Source organism: Cyprinus carpio, chromosome A12 (assembly GCF_018340385.1).
Source record: "Cyprinus carpio isolate SPL01 chromosome A12, ASM1834038v1, whole genome shotgun sequence".
NCBI classification, from domain to species: Eukaryota; Metazoa; Chordata; class Actinopteri; order Cypriniformes; family Cyprinidae; genus Cyprinus; species Cyprinus carpio.
In genome coordinates, this window is record NC_056583.1 from 5,300,268 (window position 1) to 5,328,223 (window position 27,956).

At 40.4% G+C, this 27,956-nt stretch overlaps 1 protein-coding gene across 3 annotated transcripts; it reads left to right on the plus strand.

Annotated features, from left to right (window-relative positions):
* The first annotated feature begins 1,056 nt into the window (after window positions 1-1,056).
* Window positions 1,057-27,956, plus strand: LOC109060888 (rho-related BTB domain-containing protein 1-like). Of its 3 annotated transcripts, none has more exons than XM_042767248.1 (10): window positions 1,057-1,368; window positions 3,092-3,287; window positions 3,522-3,625; window positions 8,438-8,623; window positions 8,790-9,748; window positions 9,897-10,015; window positions 15,582-15,732; window positions 16,384-16,472; window positions 26,123-26,228; window positions 27,120-27,956. In XM_042767248.1, exons 2-10 carry the CDS (start codon window positions 3,108-3,110, stop codon window positions 27,290-27,292), a joined length of 2,067 nt encoding a protein of 688 aa, XP_042623182.1. In that variant the 5' UTR covers window positions 1,057-1,368; window positions 3,092-3,107; the 3' UTR covers window positions 27,293-27,956. The 3 variants fall into 3 exon arrangements, with proteins under 3 accessions (XP_042623182.1, XP_018933585.2, XP_042623183.1); XM_019078040.2 differs by having other exon boundaries at window positions 27,123-27,956; XM_042767249.1 differs by lacking the exon at window positions 1,057-1,368 and adding an exon at window positions 7,766-7,812 and having other exon boundaries at window positions 3,254-3,287.

Consider the following 27,956-nt stretch of genomic DNA (forward strand, 5'->3'; position numbering starts at 1 on the left):
AGAAATGCACAGTGATTTATTTATGAAATGGAAATAATGTGCATTTTTAGAGCCGTCATTTGAAAAGTTTAAACGAATTGTGATGTATCATTAGTGAGGCACAGAAAATGTCAAATATGAGTCTGACAGCTGGGTCATAGCAGGTATTTTACATTAACTATTCAAATTCATTCAAAGGATTACAGATTACAGTAAATTTCACTTATATGTTACGCACTATATGATATCACCTGGCCTACTTGACAAGCAGGCATGCTAAGACAACCCAGGACTGAAGCTGAATAATCCTGTTTACAGGATGCGTCCCACTCAACTTTGCCTTCATTCACTTCATGCATGATTCAAAAACATCCTCTGGCCTTATAGGAATGAGACGGGGCCCTGAAGTGTCTCTTGATGTGTGTCTGGCTCCACCGCCCTGGTTTCATTCATAATTTGAGCTGTTTCTCCAAGCAAGTAAAAAGAACAAGAATTAGGACAGTCTGTTCTTTCACTGGATTCACAGGTCCCAATAGTGGCTATTTTAATGTATACTGGGACTAACTGTTATGAAACAGAACAAATCAGCCATTCAGGTTTTTGCTCATCCAATATATGCAAAAGATTATATCGGAAATGAGTGGATGGTAATCTACTTATTTGGATTAAAATGTGATGTAGATCACAGAGAAGGCAGTCATTTAGCATCTAATCAGGGTGTAAGGAAATGAAGTGCGCGCATCTGCCTGCGCTTGTCAAATAAATTCATATATTTCATAACCTGAGGAGATTTACAGCATAATGTCTCGTTAAACAGAATTAGATTAATCAAGATCCTAAATGGCTTCCAGCCTTGACATTGACAAACACTTACACAGTCAAATGTCAAGTCAAAGGAGTAATTACATTTCAAGACACCTTTAAGACGTTTCGTGTTTTACATGAACGCGTTTCGCTTTGGGTTTCACTGCAAATAAGCTTCCCAGACGCTGGCTGATGCTCTTCTTTGGCTCACAGCACATATGAGGCACCTTGTTTTCCTGAATGAAATCGTACGCGCGAGCTATTAATAGCACCGGCGCTATGACGTCACAATGGAAGCCGCATCTGACTCGCGACAGATGATGATTTTCTCAAAGAGCCTCGCGATCGGGAAGGACGCACTGTCCCCGCATACTTATCAATCTGAACACTTGCAAATATATATAGGAATTAACTTTTTTTCCCCCTTTGCTCACAGACGGGGACGTAGTGGCGGTTAGGAGATGGTTTTGCAGCATTCGCCCAGCTAGCGACGAGCGTTTGTTCTTTCATAACATCAGCGAGCTGCAGTCACTGTATACTGAACTGACTTCTGACAACAATAAACACACGCATCACAAAGACACGGTACGTATGCTTGCGTCCACTCTGTGATGGCTTTTGTTTGCAGGGTGGCGTCCTCATGGAATTCATCATCATGCACCCTTGTAGGACAGCTGATCAACTTCTTAAAAAGATGCAACGATGTATCGTTTTTTTAATATAATATATATATTTTTTGTTTATTATGAAATTATTTCCCAAAATCACACTTTATGGAGTAATGTCATTCTCAATGCATTACAGCTGTGGTAAAAACTATTGCTTAACAAGTTCATATACCCTATTGTTTGCATTTTGCATAATATGAGCATACGTAGCCTACTTCTTGTGGTTGTACTGTATATATCATTAACTGATTTTATTCTCATTAATAATACAAAATCAACCTTAGGAAATAATTTCTAAGGGTTAGATGTGATTTAAAGAATGCGTGGCAAGGGCACCTGCATGCATCCATTTTTTACTGTGTGCATAAATGTTGTGTATATTTACATTAGAATTTATGCACTGTCATATCTCTGATTCTTGGGTACTTTTTTAGTATGACTGTGCTGCAAGTTCAAACTTCGATGCAACAGACACTTCAGATTTATGTGCTCTAAATAAAAAATCAGTATGTTGTGACATATCTTTGTTTCTTACTATCCATTTACCTTGTCCATCTTTTCAACTGTAACTGGAAAAAAGTGCACTCAACCTGGCACCATTTTGACTTTTAATAAAGCATAAGACAGCAATTAAGTTTTCAATAGTGAGTTGATTTTATATTTTTGTTTTTTATTTTGTGCAGGTTTTGCACAGTATTTGAACTTATTCCAGCTAAAAATTCAATATTTGATTACAGAATCCTAGACTCTACCAAATAATCTGTCCTCAATCTGTATATAAAGAGATTTCAACATAAAAGATGAGTGGAAAATAATGTGTGTTGGTCATGGAGTGCCTAGAGATGCTATGAATAGAGGTACACGAACGGATGCCTTACTCCAGTGTTTAATTCATAAGTTTACATATAGCTGACATATGCTGATTAACATCACATTGAGATTTTTGAGGTTTAGAAAATAAAGTCTCAGTTGATTTTTCAGACAATGACAATGTCACCTCACCTTTAAAAAAAAGATCCAGTGGAAGAAGTAAGGTGTGAAGGTGAAAAGTAGAGATGAAAACTGCTGCATTTTGCATAATGCCCTTTATTGGTGTCTCTTCAGTTGTTTCACTTATATCACTAATTTAATATTGTATTATGTAATAAAATGCTCCCTTGAAGTTAAGTAAAAAAAAAAAAAAGGTTTTATATTAAATAATTCCAGGTAATCAAATGGTTGACCTTTACTGTTAATGTCATTATTTTATGATCATATTAGATGCACCAAGTTAACAGCCAGACCTGTCAATAAACACACTATTTTCAAACACACTTACTTTTCTAAAAATCATATTTTCTTAAAAAATTAAAATGACAAACATCTTTATTTACAGTCATAGTAACTGCATCTGACAAGAAAGTCATATGGGTTGGGTTTTGTCCAGCTCAGCAGGAACAAGATGTGGCTATAATACCGGGCAACTATTTTAGGAATGTGAAAATAAGAAGTCCTGTATTATATGGAGGTTTCATTGACCCACGGCAAGGTCAACGCTCTGTGCAGCTTCTGATTTAACAGATCTGAAATGAAATCCCTCCTTTGCTCAGTATGTATGTGTGGCGTTATGAATTCTTGTACAATAATTCCTCTTGTCATAGGGTACTCAAGTTGAATATGGACTACGAAAGACCCAATGTAGAGACCATCAAGTGTGTTGTTGTTGGAGACAATGCCGTGGGGAAGACTCGCCTTATTTGTGCCCGGGCCTGCAACACTACCCTGACCCAGTACCAACTGTTGGCCACCCATGTACCCACCGTCTGGGCCATCGACCAGTACAGAGTCTGTCAAGAGGTACATCTTTTCTCAATTAAATTTATCTTGCCGTTATCATGGCATTACGTCAGGCCCATGGCTGGAGATAATGAGCACATGATATCCAGATTTGTTTCCGTCAGGATTCATTTAGGTTTCAGCCGGCGGAAGGGAAACAGATTAAAGAAAAAGATCAAATAAGCCTGTGGTCTTATTTGCTCTGGGACAGGGGTGCTACTTTAAAAGCCGAATTAATGCTATGACTCCTCACAGGTCTTAGAACGTTCCAGAGATGTTGTGGATGAAGTAAGTGTGTCCCTCCGGCTATGGGACACCTTTGGAGATCATCACAAAGACAGACGCTTCGCCTACGGGAGGTACAAATAAATTCTGCTTGATTTGCACTTTCTGTGTAATAGTGGGGCAAGCTTAAAAGCATAGTCCCCCTCAAAATGAAAATTTTACCATTAATTCACCCTCTTGCCATTCCAAACCCACAGGACTTTTTTTTCCCCAGGGAACTCGAAAAGAAAAGTGTAGCAGAATGTTCATGCTGCTCTGCTCCATATAATGGAAGTAAATGGTGATCAAAGGTGACTAAGCTAAAAAGGATGAAATGCAGCTTGAATTTTATAAAGCCATACAATACAATTAAGTCACTCAGAAAATCAATATTCAAATATATAGTTTTTAAACGTAATGCTTCTTGGTCCGTTTATGTCCTTGTATTGTCCATGTACATTGCATTTATTTGTTTTTTATTTAATACTGAAAGCAGAACAATGAGAAAATAACCTTTTTGTTTAAAATAAAATAAAACAATGATGATTGATGAAACTTTATTTTTCTTTTATTTATTTTTTTACATTCAAGGACAGAAAATGAATAAATTACATAAATATTTAAATTCGATTCAATATCGACATCTGGGTGGGCATAAAATGGCCCTTTTTGCTGATTGGTCAACCGAAGATAAACTTCATCAGTGCCATCATCAGTTCTTCTTCAGTTCTGTGCAAGAGGATAACTGTCACCAAATATTCAATAATAATATATGGAATATTCAAGCTGTTTATCCATTTTAAAGCTGAATTCTGTTTTTTTTTTCTGAAAAATTGAGAAACGAAAAACATAGCATTTTCAATTTCTTCTGCTTTCAATAAACACACACACTCACACACACAAAATATTGAATACAAAGTACAGGGACCCTTCTTGTGTATCACATGACCAATCACAACTAATTTAAATATGTGCATTTTCAAAGTTATTGTATTACTTCAGAAGACTTAAATCACATTGTATTGTTTTTTGTGTCACCATTCACTTTCATTATATAGAAAAGAGGAGCATGAACATTATTCTAAGCATCTTCTATTGCGTTCCTCAAAAAATAGATATATACTGTATATAGTCATAAAAGTTTGAAAGAAAATGTGTCAAAATGACTGAACTATGCCTTTAATTCATTTTCAAATGAAATTCATTGAATTAGAGTGCATTATATTCATTTAACTATTATGGCAGTGTGACTCAGATTAAACTATGAATTTGAAAATAACATAAATATGAGGGTATGCATGAGAAAATTTCACAGTGCTCTCTGGATAATATCGCAACAAATTACCAGAGAAAATCTTAATTGCTTTTTCGATTCACAAGTGCCACCACTTTACTGAACAGAAAGACAGGAAGCATCCTGCCATCAGATGCTTTCATCATTTGCTCTGACATCAGAGCTATTTGCAACTGAATGCGTGCCGAACATGACAGCTGAGCACTGTTATGTTAACTCATGGCCATTTTGTGTCAAGCACTTGTTTATTGAGGTCTTTCTTTGCGTTCATCACACGCTCACTGCTTTTATGCTTTCTTTTCTGCCATTTTCAGTGCAGGATAAACAAAACATTCTCATTGTGCTATGAGTTTGTAGAGGCGGTAACATAATCAACATCAATTATGTTATGTTCACAGATGTATTTATTTACCAGAATTTTAGAATGCATAGCATGCCGCATTCATGTTCATATTGTTGCTACTTCATTCAGGGTCATTTTGTTTATCTTTTAATAAAACAATTACTGGCCAGTTTTACAGATAGAGTTAGCTTGGTGTTATCAGTCATGCATAATATGTCAAACGCAACTAACTTATTTATTTTAAGAAATTGTTTATAATTTTTTAGAATAGATGGTAGAAAAATCTTGATTGATAACGTTAAAAACCTAGGCTGTCTCAATCCACTCCATACTTCACTAGTAGTGCACTGTCCAGTGAATTAGTCATGAAAGTGCACTGAAACGTTTGCTTCCTAAAAATTCCCAGAATGCACCATAAAAAAGAGAATGAGCTGATATAATACTTCTGATAATACCAGAAGAATATTGCTCATGGCTTGTTATATACAGCAGTGTTTTTGCTACCGGTTACATTTTATTGAGTGACCTTGTTATGTCAAAGGTCATTTAGTCATCAGTGTTCCAGTGGTTAATGGATTGTTAGCACCCAAATTCATGTTTGTGTTCACACCAGCTAGGGAGGGGAATGAGACACGCTCCAATAATCCCTGTTAGAAGAAATGGTATTCCAGCAGTGTTCAGTTCTTATGTCCTTTTGGAGTTGTTTAACAGATGGTGTTCAACAGCATAAGTATCACCTAATTCTTCCCTCTGACAGTCTGAAGGGAAACCTAAAGACCCTATAAGAGAAAGAATATTTTGTGATTTAGCACTTGACCAATCCCAATCCAGATACACTAGACTATTTCAATCAGATACACTTGACTTGTTGTCTAGAGAGCATGCCTTGCTCCTTGATTTTGGGCCAGTCATGTTCAATAGAATCATGTTTTTCGTCCTCCCTGCTTTATTGCATTCTAAAAATAAAACCAGGGTGCTGAGGACTGGAGTCATCAAGCTTGGCTCGAACTCAAATCATGACCCCTAGATGTTCGCTGGGCATCTTACTCAGGGCTTCGATGTGTGACTGGCATACTCTGTTGTCCTTAGGAGTAACCTATAATTTTACAGGAATGAGATTCCAAGATACTGCATGTCTGTGAACCAGTTCTTACCAAATAGAAGAGATAAGAAGTGTGTGTTCTGCTTTATGAGCATAGGTTAAGGGGTGGGCAGGTTGGAGTATTTAATATTGTTGTATCAATAACATTATAACATTATATATATATATATATATATATATATATATATATATATATATATTATATATAATATATATATATATATATATATACAGTATATATATATATATCAGAATTATAATTTCTATATTTATTGTTATTAATAATTTCTATTTTTGCTGGACAGTCAGTGAAAACCATTTAATAGAATTTTTGGATAATCCAGTGTATTGAATAATTTATAAATAAATGCTGCTTCTTCTGATTTAATTATTATCTATTTATATGTGGAACTTTATGGATGCAGACCAAAATATATGATTTATTCATGACAAATGATAAATCTCACATTTTAACATTTAAAGGGATAGTTTACCCCGAAATTAAAGTTTTGTCATCATTTTCTCACCCTGACATTGTTCCACTTGAAGTGTCCCAACAAACACCCCTGATTAACAAGGTATTCCTCATCTTGACTTGTTTGGGACTGTAGAATGTATATTTTTGTACTTGAAGCAGTCTGCAGTCCTGCCCACTAATAGCCATGCAATAGACCCAATACCCAATAGCAGCACCTCTATCACTTAAACATACTCACATAAATCCCCACCCTTGCTGAGAGTGACTGGTTCATTTAGTGATGAATTAGTAGAAAGCGCTCCACAAAAGAGAAGTCATAAATCTGGGTGATTAGCTGACATTGTTGACGGTGGGAAAATACAACCTTTACCGCAATCAGTCTATGTGAGTTTACCTAAAGGAGACCAAGATTTTTTGCATGGATGTAAGCAATTTTGCAAATGACTCCTTCTGACAGTGTGTTTTATTTAATTGGTAATTAATGATGTGTTAAGTGTTGTACTCCCTGGATTGATGTAAGGTTAATAAAGATAATTGCTGCATATATGCTGATTTGCTCTCATTTATTCAGGTTGAGGGTAGGTATTGTCGAGTTACTGAGAGGGCAATTTCAACCACACTGATTCTGTAATTCTGTAAAGAGATTCTGTAGCCCAAATAAATGCTACATGTTTTACCAAACGTGCATTGATTCTGGCTTAACATCAAACAGGCTTTTCTCTAGAGTGCTAGGGTGATCTGCCAAGAGCCCCATTTTGACCCAAGATTAGTTTAGTTTTCAGCAAACCATTACAGAGGACAGGATAGGCTTTAGCATTATCAAAGCATTCAGATATCTTTAACTTTAAAAGCTGCTTGATAACAGGCTCTGGTTTACTCTCCCATTGGACTTATATTGTCATTATAGATGCTGGCAGATGCTGGCATAATTCTTCTTCAGACAGATTTCCCTGAACTGTTGTTGACTACAAAGGCAAATTATTATGTAGCATTGTTCTGTGCCTCTTTTTGTTTTTAGGGCTCCTATGATCTTTATGCAAGCCTGTGAAACATAAGAGAAATACTGTAAGTCCTCATCCTGCTAGCATCTCCATAATTCTCTGCATTGCCAACTGTGTGGTGTAGTAGCTGAGACCTTTGCTTGCCCGGTCAGCAAGAAATGCACGAAACGGGTGATTGTATATTATTCACTTACTTGTGTGGTGACAGGTGCACCCCCCCCTCAGGATAGACTTTGTACTAATCTTGCTACAAGAACGTATGCCAGCAATGCGCCAGATTGTCTGCATGTCATCCTCTTTGTGCTTTTGTTTCGTCTGTTTTGTTGATCATGTTTGTTCTAGTCCTCGCAGAGGCAGCCAAAAAACAACAACAACAACAAAAAAAGCATTGCCGAAGAAGTTTGTGTTCTCTGGCATCAGACGTGTGTAAATCAAAGGCAATCTTTTTTTTTGTTGTTGTTGGTTGGTTGTTGTGATGGTGTCGTGGTTGTTGGAGGTTTTGCATGTCCATCAAACACAGAGGGACTATCGTGTTGCTACGAATACCACTTGGCGCCTGTCACATTTAACAATCTTGTCTTAAAATACCATTAGCATGCGTGTTACATGGTGTCTTGCCCTGTGTTGTTAAGCAGATGGGTTTTCACTGGACAGTTACTCGATTTACTTCTCAACTTTCACTCTCGAAGGTCTGACGTCGTGGTTCTCTGCTTTTCCATCGCCAATCCCAACTCTCTACACCATGTTAAAACCATGTGGTACCTCGAGATCAAGCACTTCTGTCCACGCACACCTGTCATCTTGGTCGGTTGTCAGCTGGACTTGCGCTATGCTGACCTGGAGGCAGTCAATCGAGCTAGGCGACCATTATCAAGGTACTGGTTACTAAAGGCCCAGTCCCTCTAAACCCAATATGTTCTAAGTTAGATATTTCTTTAAAATTCCTATGCAACTTCTTCTCAGGAAGTTGGATATGCTCTTAGCAGGTGTTCTGTTATAGTATTATAGTAAGATTTCCTTGTATTTATTTGTCTCTCACAGACCCATTAAACCAGGAGATATTTTGCCTCCAGAGAGTGGAAGGGAGGTCGCCAAAGAGCTCGGCATCCCATACTATGAGACAAGTGTTTTCGACCAGTTTGGCATCAAGGATATCTTTGATAATGCCATCCGAGCTGCCCTCATCTCCAGACGCCACCTACAATTCTGGAAGTCCCACCTGAGGAAGGTCCAAAGGCCACTGCTGCAGGCACCATTTTTGCCACCCAAAGCCCCTCCACCACTTATTAAGATCCCAGAGTGCCCAACCAAAAACCGGGATGGCCCGAGGCAGCTTCTTGAGAGCCCCCTGTGCGCTGATGTTATGTTTGTCATTCAGGAACACATCCAATTGTTTGCCCACAGAATCTACCTGTCTACCTCATCCTCCAAATTCTTCGACCTCTTTCAGATGGACTTCTCTGATGAGTCCCAGTGCTTGGCGGTAACTGAGCGTCACGGGCGAGATCAACTGATGCGCACACTAAGCCTGGACACGGAAGAGGACATCACCATTCTCCCCAATCTTTCGCCTTGCTCGCTCAGGGCATCCAAGAGTGACGGAACCCTCAAGATGATTAGTTTCAGTGGAATGCACTGGTGCACCAAGCTGTCCCTGGCCTCTTGGAGCAAGGCCTTCCATAGCATCCACAAGGAGAACGTGATCAACCCGGTCACGGGTGCACCAGCACTTATGACTATCGTCAAGATGGATCATTCCATCCACCATGGACCGTTCAGTGCTGTCCTACGCTTCCTCTACACTGGTGAGCTGGATGAGAAGGAGAAGGACCTGATGAAGATCGCCCAGATTGCAGAGATCCTAGAAGTGTTTGATCTTAGGATGATGGTGGAGAACATCATGAACAATGAGAGCTTCATGAATCAAGAGATCACAAAAGCATTCCATGTGAGAAAGGCCAACAGAATCAAAGAGTGTCTCACCAAGAATAACTTCACAGGTACTGAGGAACCCAAATGTGTTTATTTTATCTTCGATTGAGAAAGAAACACAGTCTCTTTAAAATTATTTAAAATTATTTGCTGCAACATCTGATATCTTTGTAAAATGCAGTTTCTCATGCTGTTTTGGTTGGACTCTCTTTGTAGACGTTGTGTTCAGGTTGGATGATGGCACCATTAATGCCCACAAACCACTGCTGATCTCTAGCTGTGACTGGATGGCTGCCTTATTTGGGGGCTCGTTCATGGAGAGTGCAAATGACGAGGTAAGTGTAAAAACAATGTTTAATGAGCTCCAGTTAGGGCACTGACAAGTCTACAGAACAACTTTATTTGGTCTTAAGCATTAACGAGTCTGCCAGTTCTCAAGCAGATGGTACAAGGTCACACCGCACAGACATCTACATGCGCTTACATACTCAAATAGATGCGCACTGACACATTTTACAGACACTGGCTTGCCAACAAATTGCATCAAATTCTTGAATAACTAAAATAGTCTAGTTCTTGTGTCTCTAAGTGATGTTTTGAAAATCTATTTCTGCAGTGATGAATGATCTGTCAGCTCTCATGACCTTTTTGAAGTGCATGATGTTTGTCTTACAAGACATTTTATTCACAATATAGCAGAGATATTACATTTGTGAAAATGTTATTCATTTGTATTTTGTTTTGCATTGATTTTCAATTTCAGTTTAGCTGTACTTATCATTCATTCAGGATTTTTTTTATTTATTATTATTTGGAAATTTGGGAGACTGTTTTCATTCTTATTATGTTTAAGTATTAGATTTAGTTTCCAAAAGTCATTTTCCCTATTTTGAGATTTATGAAGTTTTTATCTATATTTTAGTGCACATTTATATTGTTGGGGTTTTTTTCAGTATAATTTTTTTTTACAATATTTAAAAAATATATTTTTTTCTAGTTTTTGTTTTTGTAATAATTTTTATTAATGATAATAACCTTATAGTACAGTTAGCTTCATATATTTTTCCATTTATAGCCATTTACATAATTAATGAGCTGAGTTGGACAATCGATACAGGTACTTCCTGCTATTTGAAGAAAACATTATGCTTTTTGTTCATTTCACGGGTGCCACATGCACACGTAATTCTGTTTCCACTATCCAAATAGACACTTTCATCTGTTGCACTGTTCATTAATTTCCTCCTTAACAGGTGGAATAAAGCAGACCGAGTTTCCTCCCTAAGGAGGAAAAGCAGACGTCATTCAGAGACAGTGATTTGTTTTCCTCTATGGCTAATCTTTGCATAAGGGACGCAGAGTTTTTTGTTTTTGTTTTTTGCCTTACTGCTCTGACAATTCATGCCAGAGCAACAATTGGGACAGTTATATTTTAGACAACATCCTACTTTCAGACGTAAGTCCACAGTGCTGAAATCCGTCCACAGTTAAATCAAATCAAGTCACCTTTATTTATATAGCGCTTTTAACAATACATATTGTATCAAAGCAACTGTACAGCATTAATTAGGAAAATAGTGTGTCAATAATGCAAAATGACAATAGTAAACACTCATTTTTTAGTTAAAGGCAGTTCATCATTGGATTCAGTGATGTCATCATCCAGCTCAGTTCAGTTTAAATAGTATCTATGCAATCAAATCAACAATATCGCTGGAAATGAAGTGTCCCCAACTAAGCAAGCCAGATGCGACAGCGGCAAGGATCCAAAACTCCATCGGTGACAGAATGGAGAAAAAACCTTGGGAGAAACCAGGCTCAGTCAGGGGGCCAGTTCTCCTCTGGCCAGACGAAACCAGCAGTTCAATTCCAGGCTGCAGCAAAGTCAGATTGTGGAGAGGACTCAGCTAGTTCCTGTGGTCTTGTCCCGGTGGCCGTCTAGGAGACAAGGTCTTTACAGGGTATCTGGGGCTTATCTAATTGTCCCAGTCTCCACTGACTTTCGGGGCTGTAGAGGTCCTCTCTAGGTGCTGATCCACCATCTGGGCTGGATACGTACTGGATCCGGGTGACTGCAGTAACCATCTGATCTGGATACAGACTGGATCTGGTGGCTACAGTGACCTCGGAATAAGAGATAAACAGACTAATGTTAGCGTGGATGCCATTCTTTTTACGATGTAGCAAGTACATCGGATGTCATGGGAATTGTTCTAGTAACAATTAGCTGCTGCATTTTGGACCAGCTGGAGTTTGTTTATTAAGAGTGCAGAACAACCACCCAATAAAGCATTACAATAATCTAACCTTGAGGTCGTGAACGCATGGATTAACATTTCTGCATTTGACATTGAGAGCATAGGTTGTAATTTAGATATATTTTTGAGATGGAAAAATGCAGTTTTACAAATGCTAGAATTGACAGAGCAGCCATCAAGTCTTAGGCAGTGTTCTAGGTTATTACATGCATCAACACCTCTGTTTTTTCAGAATTTAGCAGTAAGAAATTACTCATCATCCAGTTTATTATATCAACTATGCGTTGCGCTAGTTTTTCAAATTGGTATGTTTCGCCGGGACACGAAGAAATATAGAGCTGAGTGTCATCAGCATAACAGTGAACGCTAACACCATGTTTCCTGATGATATCTCCCAAGGGTAACATGTAAAGCATGAAGAGTAATGGCCCCAGTACTGAGCCTTGAGGTACTCCATACTGCACTTGTGATCGATATGATACCTCTTCAATCACTGCTACAAATTGATGGCAGTCATATAAGTATGATTTGAACCATGCTAATGCACTTCCATTAATGCCAACAAAGTTTTCTAGTCTATTCAAAAGAATGTTGTGGTCAATGGTGTCGAACGCAGCGCTAAGATCCAATAGCACTAATAGAGAGATACAACCACGATCAGATGATAAGAGCAGGTCATTTGTAACTCTAATTAGGGCAGTCTCAGTACTATGATACAGTCTAAATCCTGACTGGAAATCCTCACAGATAGCATTTTTCTCTAAGAAGGAATATATTTGTGAAGATGCTACCTTTTCTAGTATCTTGCACTGAAAAGGGAAATTCAAGATTGGTCTGTAATCAACTAGTTCTCTCAAAAGTCAAGTTGTGGTTTTTTGATGAGAGGCTTAATAACAGCCAGTTTGGAGGTTTTGGGGACATATCCTAATGAAAATGACAAATTAATAATAGTCAGAAGAAGATCTATGATTTCTGGAAGCACCTCTTTTAGGAGCTTAGATGGAATAGGGTCTAACATACATGTTGTTGGTTAGGATGATTTAACAAGTTTATACAATTCTTCCTTTCCTATAGTAGAGAATGAGTGGAATTGTTCTTCAGGCGATCTATAGCACACTATCTGATGCGAGACTGTAGCTGACGGCTGCATGGTTACAACTTTATCTCTAATAGTATATATCTTGGAAGTAAAGTAGTTCATAAAGTCATTACTGCTGTGCTGTTGGGAAATGTCTACACCTGTTGATGCTCTATTTTTCAATAATTTAGCTACTGTATTGAATAAATACCTGGGGTTGTTTGTTTTCTTCTAAAAGAGACGAAAAATAATCAGATCTAGCAGTTTTTAATGCTTTTCTGTAGGATAGGTTACTTTCCCACCAAGCAATATGAAATACCTCTAGTTTTCTTGGAGCTGCGCTCCATTTTCGGGCTGCTCTCTTTAGGGTGCAAGTGTGCTCATTATACCACAGTGTCAGACTTTTTCCTTAATCTTCCTTAAGCGTAAAGGAACAACTGTATCTAAAGTGCTAGAAAAGAGATGTGCATAGTTTCTGTTACATCATCAAGTTGTTCTAAGGTTTTGGATATGCTAAGGAATTGGGATAAATCAGGAAGATTATTTGCAAAGCAGTCTTTTGTGGTAGAAGTAATGGTTCTACCATACTTGTAACAAGGAGTAGAATTCACAGTTTTAGCTATATGAAGTTTGCACAAGACTAAATAATGATCTGAGATATCATCGCTTGGCTGCATAATTTCAACACCATCAACATCAATTCCATGTGATAGTATTAGATCTAGAGTATGATTTCGACAATGAGTAGGTCCTGAGACATGTTGTCTAACCCCAATAGAGTTCAGAATGTCTATGAATGCTGATCCCAATGGATCTTTTTCTTTATTAACATGGATATTAAAATCACCAAAAATTAAAACTTTATCTGCAGGCAGCACTAACTCGGATATAAAATCAGCACATTCTTTAATAAAGTCTGTACAGTGCCCTGGTGGCCTGTATACAGTAGCCAGTACAAACTTCACAGGGGATTTATCATTAACATGTGTTTCTCTGGAAAGTCCACAGTTGCTGAAATCCGTGAGAGCATGTCTCTTATTCTTGCACTCTCTTTTGGAGTGGTTAGACTACCCCAGCAAAGCACAGCAATATAATGTGCTTGCCCTTGAAGAGTATTATGTAATGAGTTACGTAGCAGCATCTATTTGTGTGTTCTGCCCAAATGTGCTTAGTAATGCTGGACTGCTGGTGAGCCGGCCATCAGTTTGATAGAGTCTGTTAAATAGACAATATTTTTTAATTGTTGACTTAAAATCTATAATGATTAATAATTTGAGTTTTACACTTCTTCTTAATCATGTATAAATCCTATGAAAATCAACATGAAATCAAAATGGGACCTATTTAAATTCTAATACACTTTACTTATTTTAAGTATTCATTCATCTGTGCATGTTATTAAAAAATATATATAATAATAATAATTCTGTATGTGCAATTTTTATTTAAAAAGTTTCAGAAATAAAAGAACTTCCTAAAAATAACTCAATAAATCATTATAATATAAAAGAAAAAGTAACAACAACATTATTATATACACCATTGGTAAAACCTAAAAGTTCAGAATAATTATGATTTTTTTTTTATTTTATTTTTTTATTATTTTGAAAGAAGTCACCAATTTTTTTTTTGTTTAAAAATCAAGAAAAACAGTTACATTGTTAAATATCATTATAATTTAAAATTGTTTTAAAAATTGATTTATTATTGTGATGCAAAGAGGAATTTTCAGCATCATTACTCCAGTCTTCAAGGTCACATGATTATTCAGAAATCATTTTAATATGCTGATTTAGTGCTCAATAATTTATAATGGTTCTTATTGTTATAAATGTTGAAAACGGCCTTTGCTGCTTAATATTTATGTGGAAACCATGATATTTTTTCAGGATTCTTTTATGAATAAAAAGTTCAGTCAAAAGCATTTATTTGAAAAAAAATTTTTTTTACTGCATTAGAAATGTCTTTATTGTCACTTTGTGTTGTACTGTATTTTAATGAAATAAATACAGCCTTGAAGATGCTTCAAAAAAAAAAAATCTTTTGACCAAAGTTTTCACTGTTAATGTTTGTATTATATTTACCAAGGGAAAAAAAAATGTTTAATCTGTAACTTTGTCAAAAGTAGCTGGTTTTATTCATAAAATTTATGTCAAATTTATGTCAAAATTTTGTGTACAATGGTCTGACTAAATCAACCTGACATTGGTTTAGACTGAGTAAAAACAAATCTTTGGGGTAACACTTGCAGGTTACAACAGGTTTATTGTGCAACTTATAACCTTCTTTACTTCTTAACCGATTTTCCTCTTTGATAGATCTTAACAAGTCCTCTTATTTTTCAACCTCTCCAACAACCTGTCATTTACAGATGCCCACAAAATCAAATCAAGTCTTGTTCTACATTTTATCCCACCGGTTTCCTATTTCCCTCAGAATCATTGTCACATTTCAGAAGTAAATGGATTGTAAACTATTTCATGCTGGCTTAGCGGAACCAGATGGAATTCTGAGAAGAAATTGATTGTTTGAAGAATAATGACGTACGTACATGTGTGTTGCCAGGTCTCATTCCCCAATACCAGCAGGGTATGTATGCAGGCAGTGCTAGAGTATCTCTACACCAATCAACTGTCGCCCATGGCAGACCTGGACCCAATGGAGCTAATCGCCCTGGCCAACAGACTGTGCCTTCCACGGCTCATCGCCCTGACAGGTGAGCTCTCTGCCAACGCCCTGCCACCCGCTCCGAATGACACACAAAACAACACAAGCATTCCTCAAGCGCAGGGCAGAGCTGTTCAGCCACCTCGTATCTAAGCTTTTAGCCCTTTCATTCTGTGTTGCTTAGCAACGAAAGATGTCAAGGTGCCAAATAAAAGAGAACGTCTCTGCAGAGCTTTGTGTGGCACACACTACAATCTGTCCGGCGGACGTCATCTAATGACGTGGTGGTGACAGGCTGAAATTTATCTGTGACTCCAGATGTAGCTATTTTCCTCAGGTTTTGCGTAGCCTGCACCGTCCCTGAGGAAAACAGAATTTTCTTTTCTTGTGAGTCAGTTTATTTACAGTCTGCAAGGGTACTAAAGCATCATGAAATATCATACTATGTAAACAGCTTTGCTTAAAATACACTTGCACACAAAATAAGCAATTTTTTTTAGGTTTGAAGTAAATAAAAGGAGATTATTGGAGCATGTTTTACAAGAACATACTATTTCAGTCTTTTCTACTTAAAAAATTCATGTTTAATTATTTGTGAAATTTACTTGCAATTTCTGAGTGAAAATTGTTTCTACACCAATTGTTTTTTTTCAGCTCATCTAAATGCGCCTTCTGTTTAACAGATGTTTTCTCTCCTCAGAACAATACGCTGTGAGCGAGTTATTAAAAGCATATAAAGATGAACAGGATATCGATGGAGAGATACTCACCTATCTAGAGCTTGCTCAGGTAAATCGATTTTTTGTTATTAAAATGGATAATTTATAGTGGATAAAAGTGTCAGCTAAATGTATGAATGTAAATATTAGTGCTAATATCGTAATGTAAATATTAGTGCTAATTAATCACATAGGTTTGATGTGGTGAGTGGCGAATAATCGACCCTAATGTTAAAACTTTAAATCATACATATCTCTACACTCTAAATAACAACTACAATACAATACAAATGCATGTTATAATCTTCGTTCAATTGACCTTTTATATCTTAATGTTCCACTGGTCCTAGCAGAGCTAATTATAATGCTTCTTTTGCTTGGAATAATCTACAAAATAATTTAATGCTCCCATATACTCCCATCATTGAATTTTAACAGATTCTGTCCTTTATTCTTCTGATAAATTATTGATGTGATTCATGATTGTGTTGTATTGTGTTTGATGTTGTAAATTTTTTATTTTTATGTTATTTGTTGCTGCCCTCTTGGCCAGGTTATGCTTGTAAAAGAGATTTTTAATCTTAATGAGTTTTTAACCTCTTTAGATTAGAATCAGTATAAATGAAATATATTTTAATAATATTTGTTTATTGACATCTTTTTGCTGAGTACTGTCAAGGACATTATGTCCAATATCAATACCTCTATTAAACCTTTTGTTTTCAATTCTGAGGATAAAATGAATTATTATAGCCATTTATTTGGGATTGGTACGTGAGAAAGCTGTGTTTTGCGGGATGGGGGGCATATACTGTAATTATCGTTAAATGTTCATGCTAAAAACATTAGTGAAGATATTGCAATAATTGTGATAAATATTTATAAAGTGTTTATCATTTCATATTAAACAGATAAATAATCTCAAGAAAGTGTTTTGGTGTGTGTGTTATTTTTCCTAGCCCTAGAAAATATATATATATATATATATATATATATATATATATATATATACATAAACATACACTTACAGAAATGACTGGCAACATTAGTTGCAAATAGAGTACTGTAAACAAACTGTCACATCCTTGGACTTCTGTGTTGTGTTTTCATTCCCCATGTGCTCCATGACCTAGTTTTCCTCAGTTGCCCTGATTAGTTCCTTCTGTTCACCTGTCCTTGTTAATCATCTGGTTAGCTCATTTGTTTGCCTGTCTTTATAAGCCTTCAGTTTCTATCCAATCGCTGTCTGGTATAGACCTTTTTCACAATGACGTCAGCTAACTTCCGCGGTTCCGCAAAGGAGTGTATCTTTACATCCGTTATAACTTTACACCGGAAACTTCTTGGGAAAATGCAAGAAAAACTTGAAATACAAAGGCGGACGTTATGAATTAATACAAATAAAATTAATGTACTTACAGTTGGGTTCTTTAGCGAACGATATTCTACATCTTCTTTAGATGGTTGGGAGGCTAGCTTGCATCAACTTTATCAATGTTAGACTTGCTTTCAGATTTGTACGATAACGATTACGTATCCACTCGAAATATCTACTTAAAACCATTTCACTTATTTCAGTTTATGTCATTCCCTGAATAATTTTATTTGATTTATTTCAGTTGTTGTGATGACTGTAATAGTGAGTACACTGTGTAAATTCTGTGTAGTTGTGATTTTTTTTTTTTTACTATAGGAAAAATGACATGGACACAAGTCATATTTTTTATATTAAATATTATCATATTAAGGCAAGTTTCACATCCATAAATGCAAGTGATCTGAAAAGAAACCTTGTATTATCCAATTTAAGAATAAAATGGCTTTATATTGAAAGGACTATGTCAATAGTGCTATATGGACTTCTACAATTACTTTAATTTCCGTGTAATTTTACTTTACGTGTATACCCTCTTTTTCTTTGTGAATTATTATTGATTGATATGATCAATCGTATTTTATGTTCATTATAGGCTATATGCAAGCGATCTTAAAAAACAGCTGAGGTGCGTTTTATATTTACACAATTGCTCACAATTCTGTATTTAACAGTAAAAGCTTTTTATGTAAAATTAATTTTATTATTTATATATGAATTATATTGTGTCATGTTTATCAAAATAAAGCAGAAAAAACAGTGCAAGCTGGTTTTGTTGAACTTTATTCTTGTACATACAGGCACTGTATTAGGCAGTACATAAATTATTAAATGAAAAGGCTTTCTGTTACCACATATCTAAAACGATTGTTTATTTGACAAATATATCGAACCAACTTCATCTACAATAAAGATAGAAAACACTGCGCGAGAGTCGCAGGAATCAGAAAGTACGACTTCTCCGTTTTCAACTCCTCTTTTGACTTCAAGCAGTAAATCTCGCTGATCGGTATTCGGTAAGTTCTTTTGAGATGCCAGACGCTTTGCCTTGAATGAGGATGAGAGTAGACAGCTGCAATCATCCTCTAATCGTACTTGTGGCTGATGTCAAAACGGAAGTCTTGTGAAAAGGGTCTATTGTGAATGTTGCCCCTACATGTGTCTCCTGCCTTTCTCCCGTTATTTACCTTTCTGTGGATGTATTAAAGACTTTTTGAGTGGATCTTCATCTTCATGCGTGTGTTAAGAACATGTTACGTAACAAAATACTGGACCGATACAGTTTTTTTGCAGCGATTCTCTTTCTTTTATTTTTTCATCATTTTTTTCCCCTATGGCTATCCCCGCTGTTACACTCCTTTGCCTGGAGCAAGGGGATTGCTCCCTCGAGGACCACACGAGGGACTTCATACAACTGGCTAATCTCACCAATTTTTTCTCGGGCCGCTCGCTGTGTGTTTTCTATCTAACAAGCCTCAGCAAGCGGTTCCGTGCTAGCCTGCCTGTGGATATTCCTTCGAGGGAGTTTCGCCGGTTTTGTGGAGTGGGTGCTGGAGAGGAATGGACAGTATTACTCTGTCTGCCCCGCTGAGGAAGACATCTCCAGCCCCACTCCCAAACCAGAGACCAGCCAGCCTTCACTACACTGCTGCACAGAGCACAAGCCAGAGCCCACTGCAGATGCTGATCAGGAGCCTGCCCTGATCAAAGAGCCTCCGCCAACAGGTGTGACAGAGCGGAACATTGCCCCAGAGCCCAAGCCCGACGACGCGACTGACAATGTGTGCGACCCAGCTCTACTGTCTGTTTTGGAGGGAGTTCCCACCCAGCCTCCCTCTCCTGCCTCCTCTACCAGTCAGTTCCTCAGCCCTGTCTCCGCTGGTTCCTTCCAGTCCCTCAGCTCACCCTCAGTCAACACCATCTGGGTGCTGTGATCCACCTCGGGACTTCCAGTCTCCAGTTCTGCCTAGGCATGAGGATCCCCGTTTCCGCCTCCAGCCTTCGAGTCCTGGACTCTTCCTCAGTCCTTCGACACATCGGCTCTGCCTTGGCTCCTAGCTCCCTCATCCCCACCATGGCCCATCATTCCAGTGGCTCCACTGGACTCCTTCGTTCGTCCGGCTCTGCCTTGATCAGTCGTCGACCATCCACCGCCTTGGGACTCCACTCCTCTGGCTTCGCCTCATCCCTCCATGCCTCTGAATCTGTCAGGCTCCTCCTTCCCTTCAGCTCCGCCTTCAGCCTCTGTTGCTCTGGCTCCACCACGTCTTCCATATCCCCATCTCCGCCTCGGTCACCTGAGCCATCAGCTCTGCCCTGGAGCCTTGTCCTGGCTGATCTCTGGGTCTCCACCTGGCTCTTCCTGCTCCAGGCTCCTCCCTTGCTCCTCCTGTCTCCATTCTGGCTTCCTCCCTCCATCTCCACCCTGGACTCTGTTCCTTGTCCACCTCCCGGGTGCCCGTCCTCTGCCTGAACCTCCACCAGTATTGTCTGCCTACCTTCCTGCCAGCCCTTTTCCATCCCCTGTCACCATCGCACATCCACTCCTTTGTCCTCCTCCTAAGTCCCCCTCTGTCCTGCCTTTTGTTCCTGTGGCACAAGGTCGCACCTAAGTGTGTCTCCTGCCTGTCTCCTGTTATTTACCTTTCTGTGGATTTATTAAAGACTTTTTGAGTGGATCTTCATCTTTGTGCATTTGTTTAGACCAAGTTACATAACATAAACAGAACGTCTTGATTACGTATGTAACCCTCGTTCCCTGAAGGAGGGAACGGAGACGTCATGTCAGTTACCGACGAATTGGGATCTCGCTTCTAGAGGCCAATCTATTTTGAGTGTAAAGTAAATGAGGCAATGCTTATTGGCATGCAATTATTGCATCCAGATGCAGCTGATCACAGCATGAGCATAAAAAGGCAGCAGGTGCAATGCATACCAGGTTTTTGCTGAGGAGCTGAGCCGGTGACCCGGCCGCTCAGTGGTGGTACAGCAGTCCTTAACCGAGACGTTCCCTTTCAGTCGGTCACTGTCGATGTCCCATCGGTGACTGACAAATTGGGATCCTCTACAAAAGCACCATGGATGCTGCCCCTTCTAGTGCCCTGTGCAAGCTGCCTGCACCCCTTTTTGATGTAGGCTGGGGTTCGCAACAAGAAGACCATTCACCGTTGTTATAGCACTACCCACTCAGTGAGATTGGATAACACTGGGAAATTGTATCCGTTCCACTTGGAACAGGGATGCTGAGGAAGCCCCATCCTTCCCGAAGGATGTTTCGGAAGCAAATACACATATGAACATCCGTTGAGGTGCATATGGAAAATTGGAGGTGATTGTAACCCTCTTGGGAATGGCAGATGTCTGCCAGGGGAAACACAGGCTCTGAGGCTGTACCGTGGACTTAACACATATGGGATCCACTTAGGTCTCAAATAAGGAACCCAGCCTTCTACCGGTTCTCGAGGATTCATAGAGTGAAGGCCTGGCGCTGGACGTTCCCCCACATCTGGCTGCCAAAGGGATGGAGGAGCTTGACAGGGTCTAGAGTAACAACAACTTTTAACAAGCCAACACTAACCGGGGCCTTTTAACAAGCCAACACTAACCGGGGCCTCTCAGTGCCACTACCCATTAGAGGTGAAAACACAGGAGGATACCGGCTCCACACGAAGGCTATAGAATCTAGCAAACATGTTGGGGGTCGCCCAGCCCACATCTCTACAAATATCTATCAGTGAGGTGCCACGAGCCAGCACCAAGGAGGATGAAATACTTCTAGTAGAGTGAGCTCGCAACCTGAATGGGAAAAGCACACTCTGTGCCTGATAAACCAGGGTGATGGCATCCACAATCCAGTGGGCCATACTCTGCTTAGAGACGACCTTCCCCCTCTGCTGACCTCCGTAACAGACAAAGAGCTGGTCTGAGGTCCTAAAGCTTTGTGTCCGGTCTACATAGCATCTCAAGTCTCGGATGGGACAGAGCAAAGCTAGGGCTGGGTCTGCCTTCTCCAGGAGCAGCGCTTGCAGGTTCACCACCTGATCCCTGAAGGGAGTAGTGGGAACCTTGGGCACATAGCCAGGCTGGGGCATCAGGATTACCTGGGAGTCAGCCGGCCCAAACTCTAGGCACGAATCGTCAACCAAAAATGCATGCAGATCCCCTACCCTCTTGATGGAGGCCAATGCAAGCAGGAGCAGAGTTTTCAATGAAAGAAACTTTAGCTCGACTGAGTGCAAAGGCTCAAATGGGCCCTGCTGTAGTGTTTTAAGCACTAGAGACCGGTCCCAAGAGGATATGGAGGGGGGCTGGGGAACATTTAACCTTCTGGCCCCCCTAAGGAACCTGATGACCATATCATGTTTACCTACCGACTTCCCTTCCACCGGGTTATGGTTAGCAGCGATTGCAGCGACATAGACTTTAAGGGTGGAGGGAGCCCAGCCCTTGCTGCAAAAATTAAAGCATGACCTTGATTGGGCTTCTCCAGGGGTCTTCTTGACAAGAAGAACACCACTCAACGAACAGGTTCCACTTCAAGGCATAAGCGTGTCTCGTAGATGGTGCTCTCACCAAAGTGATGGTGTCCACTTTTCCAGAGTCTAGATGTGGTTGCCACAGGGTGCCCCGTCTCTGAGTCAGTAGATCCTTCCTCAGAGGAATCCACCAGGGAGGGGCTGTCGTGAGGAGCACTAGTTCGGGGAACCAGGTAGAGTGGGCCAGTACAGCTCCACAAGCAAGACCTGCTCCTCATCCTCCCTGACCTTGCACAGCATCTGTGCGAGAAGGCTCACTGGGGGAAACGCATACTTGCACAGGCCCCGCTGCCAGCTGTGTGCCAGTGCGTCCATGCCGAGTGTTCCCTCGGTCAGCGAGTAGAACAACTGGCAGTGAGAGGTTTCTGGAGAGGCAAACAGGTCTACCTCAGCTTCTCCGAAATGTCTCCAAATCAGCTGGACCATCCGGGGATGGAGTCGCCACTCTCCCGAGAGCATAGCTCAAGATAGCTCGTCTGCCATACAGCTGAGCAGGCCCGGAATGTGAATGGCATGAAGTGACCTCAGAACTTTCCGACTCCAAAAGAGGAGGTGGCGGACGAGTTGCAACATGCGACGGGAGCGCAGAACACCTTGTCGGTTGATGTCCACAACAGTCTCTGTGTTGTCCGTTCGGACCAGCACGTGCTTGCCTCATAAGCGCCCTTTGAGTTGGTGGAAGGCACACTGCTAACAACTCTAGGCAATTGATATGCCAGTGCAGATGGGGGACCATCCATACCCCCGATACTGTAAACCACAGCATGCCTGGAGACCTGTTCCAGGAGCCCTCCTGCCCAGAGAAACATAAGATCTGGCCGGTGTAACTTGGACCTGGTGAGTGCCGCGCTGCCACACCCTCCTCGGGACTCGGCCATGAAGCCAGTGGTGAAGCGGTCTCATACACAATAGCCCTAGCGGTGTAAGTGCAGCTGCCATATGCCCCAGGAGCCTCTGAAATAGTTTCAGTGGGACCGCCGTCCTGCCCTTGAAAGATTTCAAGCGAGTCAGCACCGACCGTGGACGTTCCTCTGTGAGGTGTGCTGTCTGTTTGGACCGAATCCAACTCCATACCAAGAAAAGAGATCCTCTGCGTCGAGGAGAGTTTGCTCTTTTCCCAGTTGACCCGAAGACCCAACAGGCTGAGGTGCCGGAGAACCAGGTCCCTGTGCTCGCACAACTGATCCCGAGACTGTGCTAGTACAAGTGAATTGTTGAGATAGTTGAGGATGCAAACATGCAAGACAGGAGCATCGGCTGCCTTTACTGTAGTGAAGCAGATACCGCTGAACTTGGGGGAATGCTGGGCGAACTGAATTGCATAGCCAAGGCTGATGGTCCACAGAAGCCAGTGAGATGGGCTGGGTAGCACTAGCAGGCACCCAGAAACCATGCAAGCAGGACCAACGGAACCACCGCCATACCGCAGTGGGGTATCGAGGTGGAACGCAGGGACCCAACTCAGGCGGCTTGAGAGTGGACCGGAGAGGGGTCTGAGTGTGCAGTGCAATGCTTAACTGGTTCCACAGGTTGGCAGAGGGTGCTTGAGTAGGGCCTTTGTTGATGCTCTCCAACTGCCCACTGCTGCCGGCTGGCCGAAGGAGGAGGATGAGTGAGTGTTTGGCCGTCCGTGACTCTCCTTTCCAGATTCTCCACCCGGTCCTCCTCCGGGGGAGGTAGAGGTGCCTTCATCATCTCCCAAAGAGCAGCTTCATCCCTCTCTGGGTCACCTGTCCCAGGGCTTCTGGTGGGGCAGCCTGCCTATGTCCAGCTCCATGGCGCCGCTTGCTGGAGGCTGCTGCGGATGCGGTGTGGGAGCGGATGCAGGGGGCAGACCTCGGCGACGAGCAGGCTGGGGTGCTGCGGATGGGTGAAGGCAGCAGCTGCCTGCCAGGGCAGGGTGTGATGAAACGCCTCAGTCTGCATCTGTGCAGCTGAGAGATGCTGGGCCAAGCTCTCGACCGCATGTAAGGCAGAGGCAGCTTCTCCACAGGCCGTATAAGCATCGCCGGACAGGCCAGACGAGTACCTACAGACCCTGGAGGGGAAGCACGGTATGCCCTGCTGGGTGGAGGCAGTATTAGGACACAACTGAATCGCAACCTACCACTCCACCAGGGGGACCCCTGCATACACCCTCACTGCACCACCATTGAGGGTGGTGAGGGAGGAAGGACCATCAGGCCAGTTTCCAGCAGTGAAATGTGCCATCCACAACCTGGTGAGCTTCTCATGCACTTCCGGGAAGAAAGGCACAGGGGCGCGGCACTGAGAACGAGCACGAGCAACCCCAGAAACCAGTCATCCAACCTCGAAGGCTCGGGACGCGGTGGAGGTTTCCACTCGTGCCCTACCTTATCGGCAGCCCAGGAAAGCATAGCTGTCATCTCTGGATCCGATTCAGGTATTGCCACCATCCTGGAGGACGGCAGCATAGCCGAATCTTCCTCAGAGAGCTCTCCCTCTAATGCAGCGATCAGCATCTGGTCGTCGGGAGGAGCACCAAAGGATACCGCTGGTACACTCTTTGAAGCGGGCCCAGCACGTTCCTTTGGCCACTCAACTGGATTGGAAGCGCTAGAGGAGCGGTGGGCCCCTGAGGGTTGGTTCCCTGAGGGGTTTGCCACCACTGTAATCCTCAAACCACCCGTGCTACTGCTGGATGAAGCCCTGGCCTGGCAGCTGCCAGGACAAGCACTAGATCATGGCAGAGGCAACTGAGTTCCGCCCCCCTGGAGGAAACAGAGCCTGGCCTGCAGCTCATCCGTGAATGCCATCTCAGCGTGTTTAATGCCCAGACACGTGAGGCAGCGATCGTGACCATCATCCGGCGCCAGGTAATGACCGCATCCAGAAATGCACGAGTGAAACGACATCTTTAAAAAGACGGTCCATCATCTTTACAAAGATGCACTCGTGAAGCTCTTTTAGTGAAATTGCTCTTTCATGGAAATGCTCTTTTAGTGCTGAGGCGCACAGAGGAAATGGCCGCTTGCAGCACAACAGGGGGTAGTGCAACCTGAAGTGCGCAACCCACTCGACACAGGAACAACCACAGCTGAAGTGCCATGCCGCCAAAACACTGAAAGCTTCCAAGAGCGCATTGAACTCGTAGCTCACTGAAGAGACTTGGATGGAGCAGAACGATGTTGTTGCTCGGCTCCGATGCGAAGAGCTGGTATGCATTGCACCTGCTGCCTTTTTATGCTCATGTTGTGATCAGCTGCAGCTAGATGCAATAATTGCATGCCAATGTGCATTGGCTCATTTAGTTTAAACTCGAAGTAGATTGGTCTCTCGAAGTGAGATCCCAATTCGTCAGAGACGTGACGTCGAGAGTGACTGAGTGAAAGGGAACCAGGCTCAATGATTTAAACTGTAATTTAACAGCATTCAAAACACAGGATGTTTCCTGTAAACATGATGCCATGATTTAACAGATGAATAATACAGCAGATTTTAAACTGCAGGAACACCACTATCTGCAAATATCTGGCAATCTGTATGACTGCAATTACAATATGCAATTTTCTGATGCTTTCATACAAAGCTACCTACAATAAACTTATTGCCGTTTTGGTTTTCTTGAAGTGTTATAAGTCACTATATGTTGGTGCTATTTCATCTTCCTTTGAGCCTACTGTACCTTCAAAACCTTCAAAGGTCTGACAGTAGCGAGAATTCATAGTAAAATATATCATTTCAGAATCAAGATGAGAGCCTTTGTTTACAGTGATCATATTCCAATATTTAGACTAAATACATACAAACGTTAACGTCTTGTTTTTTATTCTCTTGTTTTGATGACAGTTCCATAATGCTAATCAACTCGCCGCCTGGTGTTTACACCACATCTGCACCCATTACAACAGGATATGTGCCAATTACCGCAAAGAGATCAAGTCAAAATCAGCAGGTAAATGCATTTCCTGAACAGTTATGAGACAGACGCAAACCGTCAACATTGGAACTGCACGATTTAAAGCACCTGTAGTAACATTTAACTTTGCTTCATTACATAGAAGTAGCTATGCCGAGTACATATGAGTCTTTAAGAGTGTCCTTTTAAAGATATAGTTTGCGCAAAAATGAAATCCATGAAATCCAAATGCTGTTATTTAAAAAATTTACAAATAAATTAATGAATAAAAAAATAAATACAAGTTAATAAAAACATTATATATATATATATTAGTGATTAAAATATAATATATAATAGACATTTAAAAAAGAAAAAAACTTTAGTAAACATTGGTTAGCTACATTAGATAACATGAACTAACAATGAAAAATACATAAACATACATTAATAAAGCATTTATTAATCTTGCTCTTTTAACATTATGAATTGGATTTTATTTTTAGATTTTCTGCTTTCACTTTAATTTTAGTTAATTTATTTTGTCATTTTTATTAGTTTTTTAAATGTTTATTTAATATTTGTATTTTATATTTTAATACAGTTTTCATAATTAAGATTTATGTATTAATTTGTTTATTTGGTTATTTAGTACTTCAAATAAAATTTATGAGAAATGTTGCTGTAGCAGAAATAAAAAAAAGTTCAGGACTTTGTTTTTTACTTTTATTTTACTTAAGCTAATGTTTATTTCATGTATCGATTTTTTTATGATTTTGGTTTTATACTATAATAACCCTGCTGTGAAGTTATTCTTCCTTAGATAAAAATGACAGAATTTTTTATTTTATGCAAACTGTTCTTTTAAGAGGACACATTTTTGCTTTATGAGCTCTATTGTATATCATTCACCCTTGATATCATTCTGGGCTTGTGTTGTAATATAAGCAGAAAACCAGGAATATTTTGAGAAGCACCGCTGGCCTCCGGTCTGGTATCTGAAAGAGGAAGATCACTATCAGCGGGTGAAGAAGGAGAGAGAGAAGGAGGATGTGGTGTTGAATAAACATCACTCGCGATGGCGCTGGTGTTTCTGGAGCACGTCCCCTGCTGTTGCTTGAGTCCGTACCCTCTTGTTTTATTTTTAAAGCTCTTATTTTCTTTTTTTTCTGTTTTGCTAGGAAGAAACAGGCCATTCTAAATGAGCATTTGGTTTGAAGCACAATCGCAATGTCCAATCAATGCTGGCCATGAAATCTGTGGAGGTGACGTAGGCCTATTTCTTTATGGTGTAGTATTTGTTTTAATAATCGAGCTGAGGTGTTGGACTTAGTTGTGATCTGACTGTGTTAGAAGCATAAGAATTACTTAAAACACTAAGAGGATTAGGGAGTGATTTTTCTTGTCTTTCCTTTTTCACTTAGGTGCTATATAGTGTATATATGCATTAACACATTTTAAACTGTGAAATTAAATCATCAAAGTGGAAAATGCTCATTATGCCACTAATTCTGACGACATGCATTAATTTACAAAATTTGCATAAATTTTTTTTTGTGAGTGTGAGTTCTGGCAAATTTCGGGTAATGTGGTAAGCCTGTTTATTGGACAACTTGTGAGCAAAAATTAAGAGCACTTGAGGATTGGGCTGTAGATTGTAATATAATGGATGTAGTTTGATCATTGTGAGCTTACAGCATTCAGCCCTGTGTATGAACATCAGGGACAGGAACGCAGTAGATGGGTCATTCCTCTAACGCAGCACATTTTGACCCCCTCCCCCCC

Bases quoted from the DNA above. Each gene is read 5' to 3' on its own strand.
- LOC109060888 (XM_042767248.1), top strand. From the start codon at position 3,108: ATGGACTACGAAAGACCCAATGTAGAGACCATCAAGTGTGTTGTTGTT. The intron at 8,624-8,789 runs GTACTGGTTACT...TGTCTCTCACAG, and splicing joins GCTAGGCGACCATTATCAAG to ACCCATTAAACCAGGAGATA. The intron at 16,473-26,122 runs GTAAATCGATTT...TTTTGATGACAG, and splicing joins CCTATCTAGAGCTTGCTCAG to TTCCATAATGCTAATCAACT.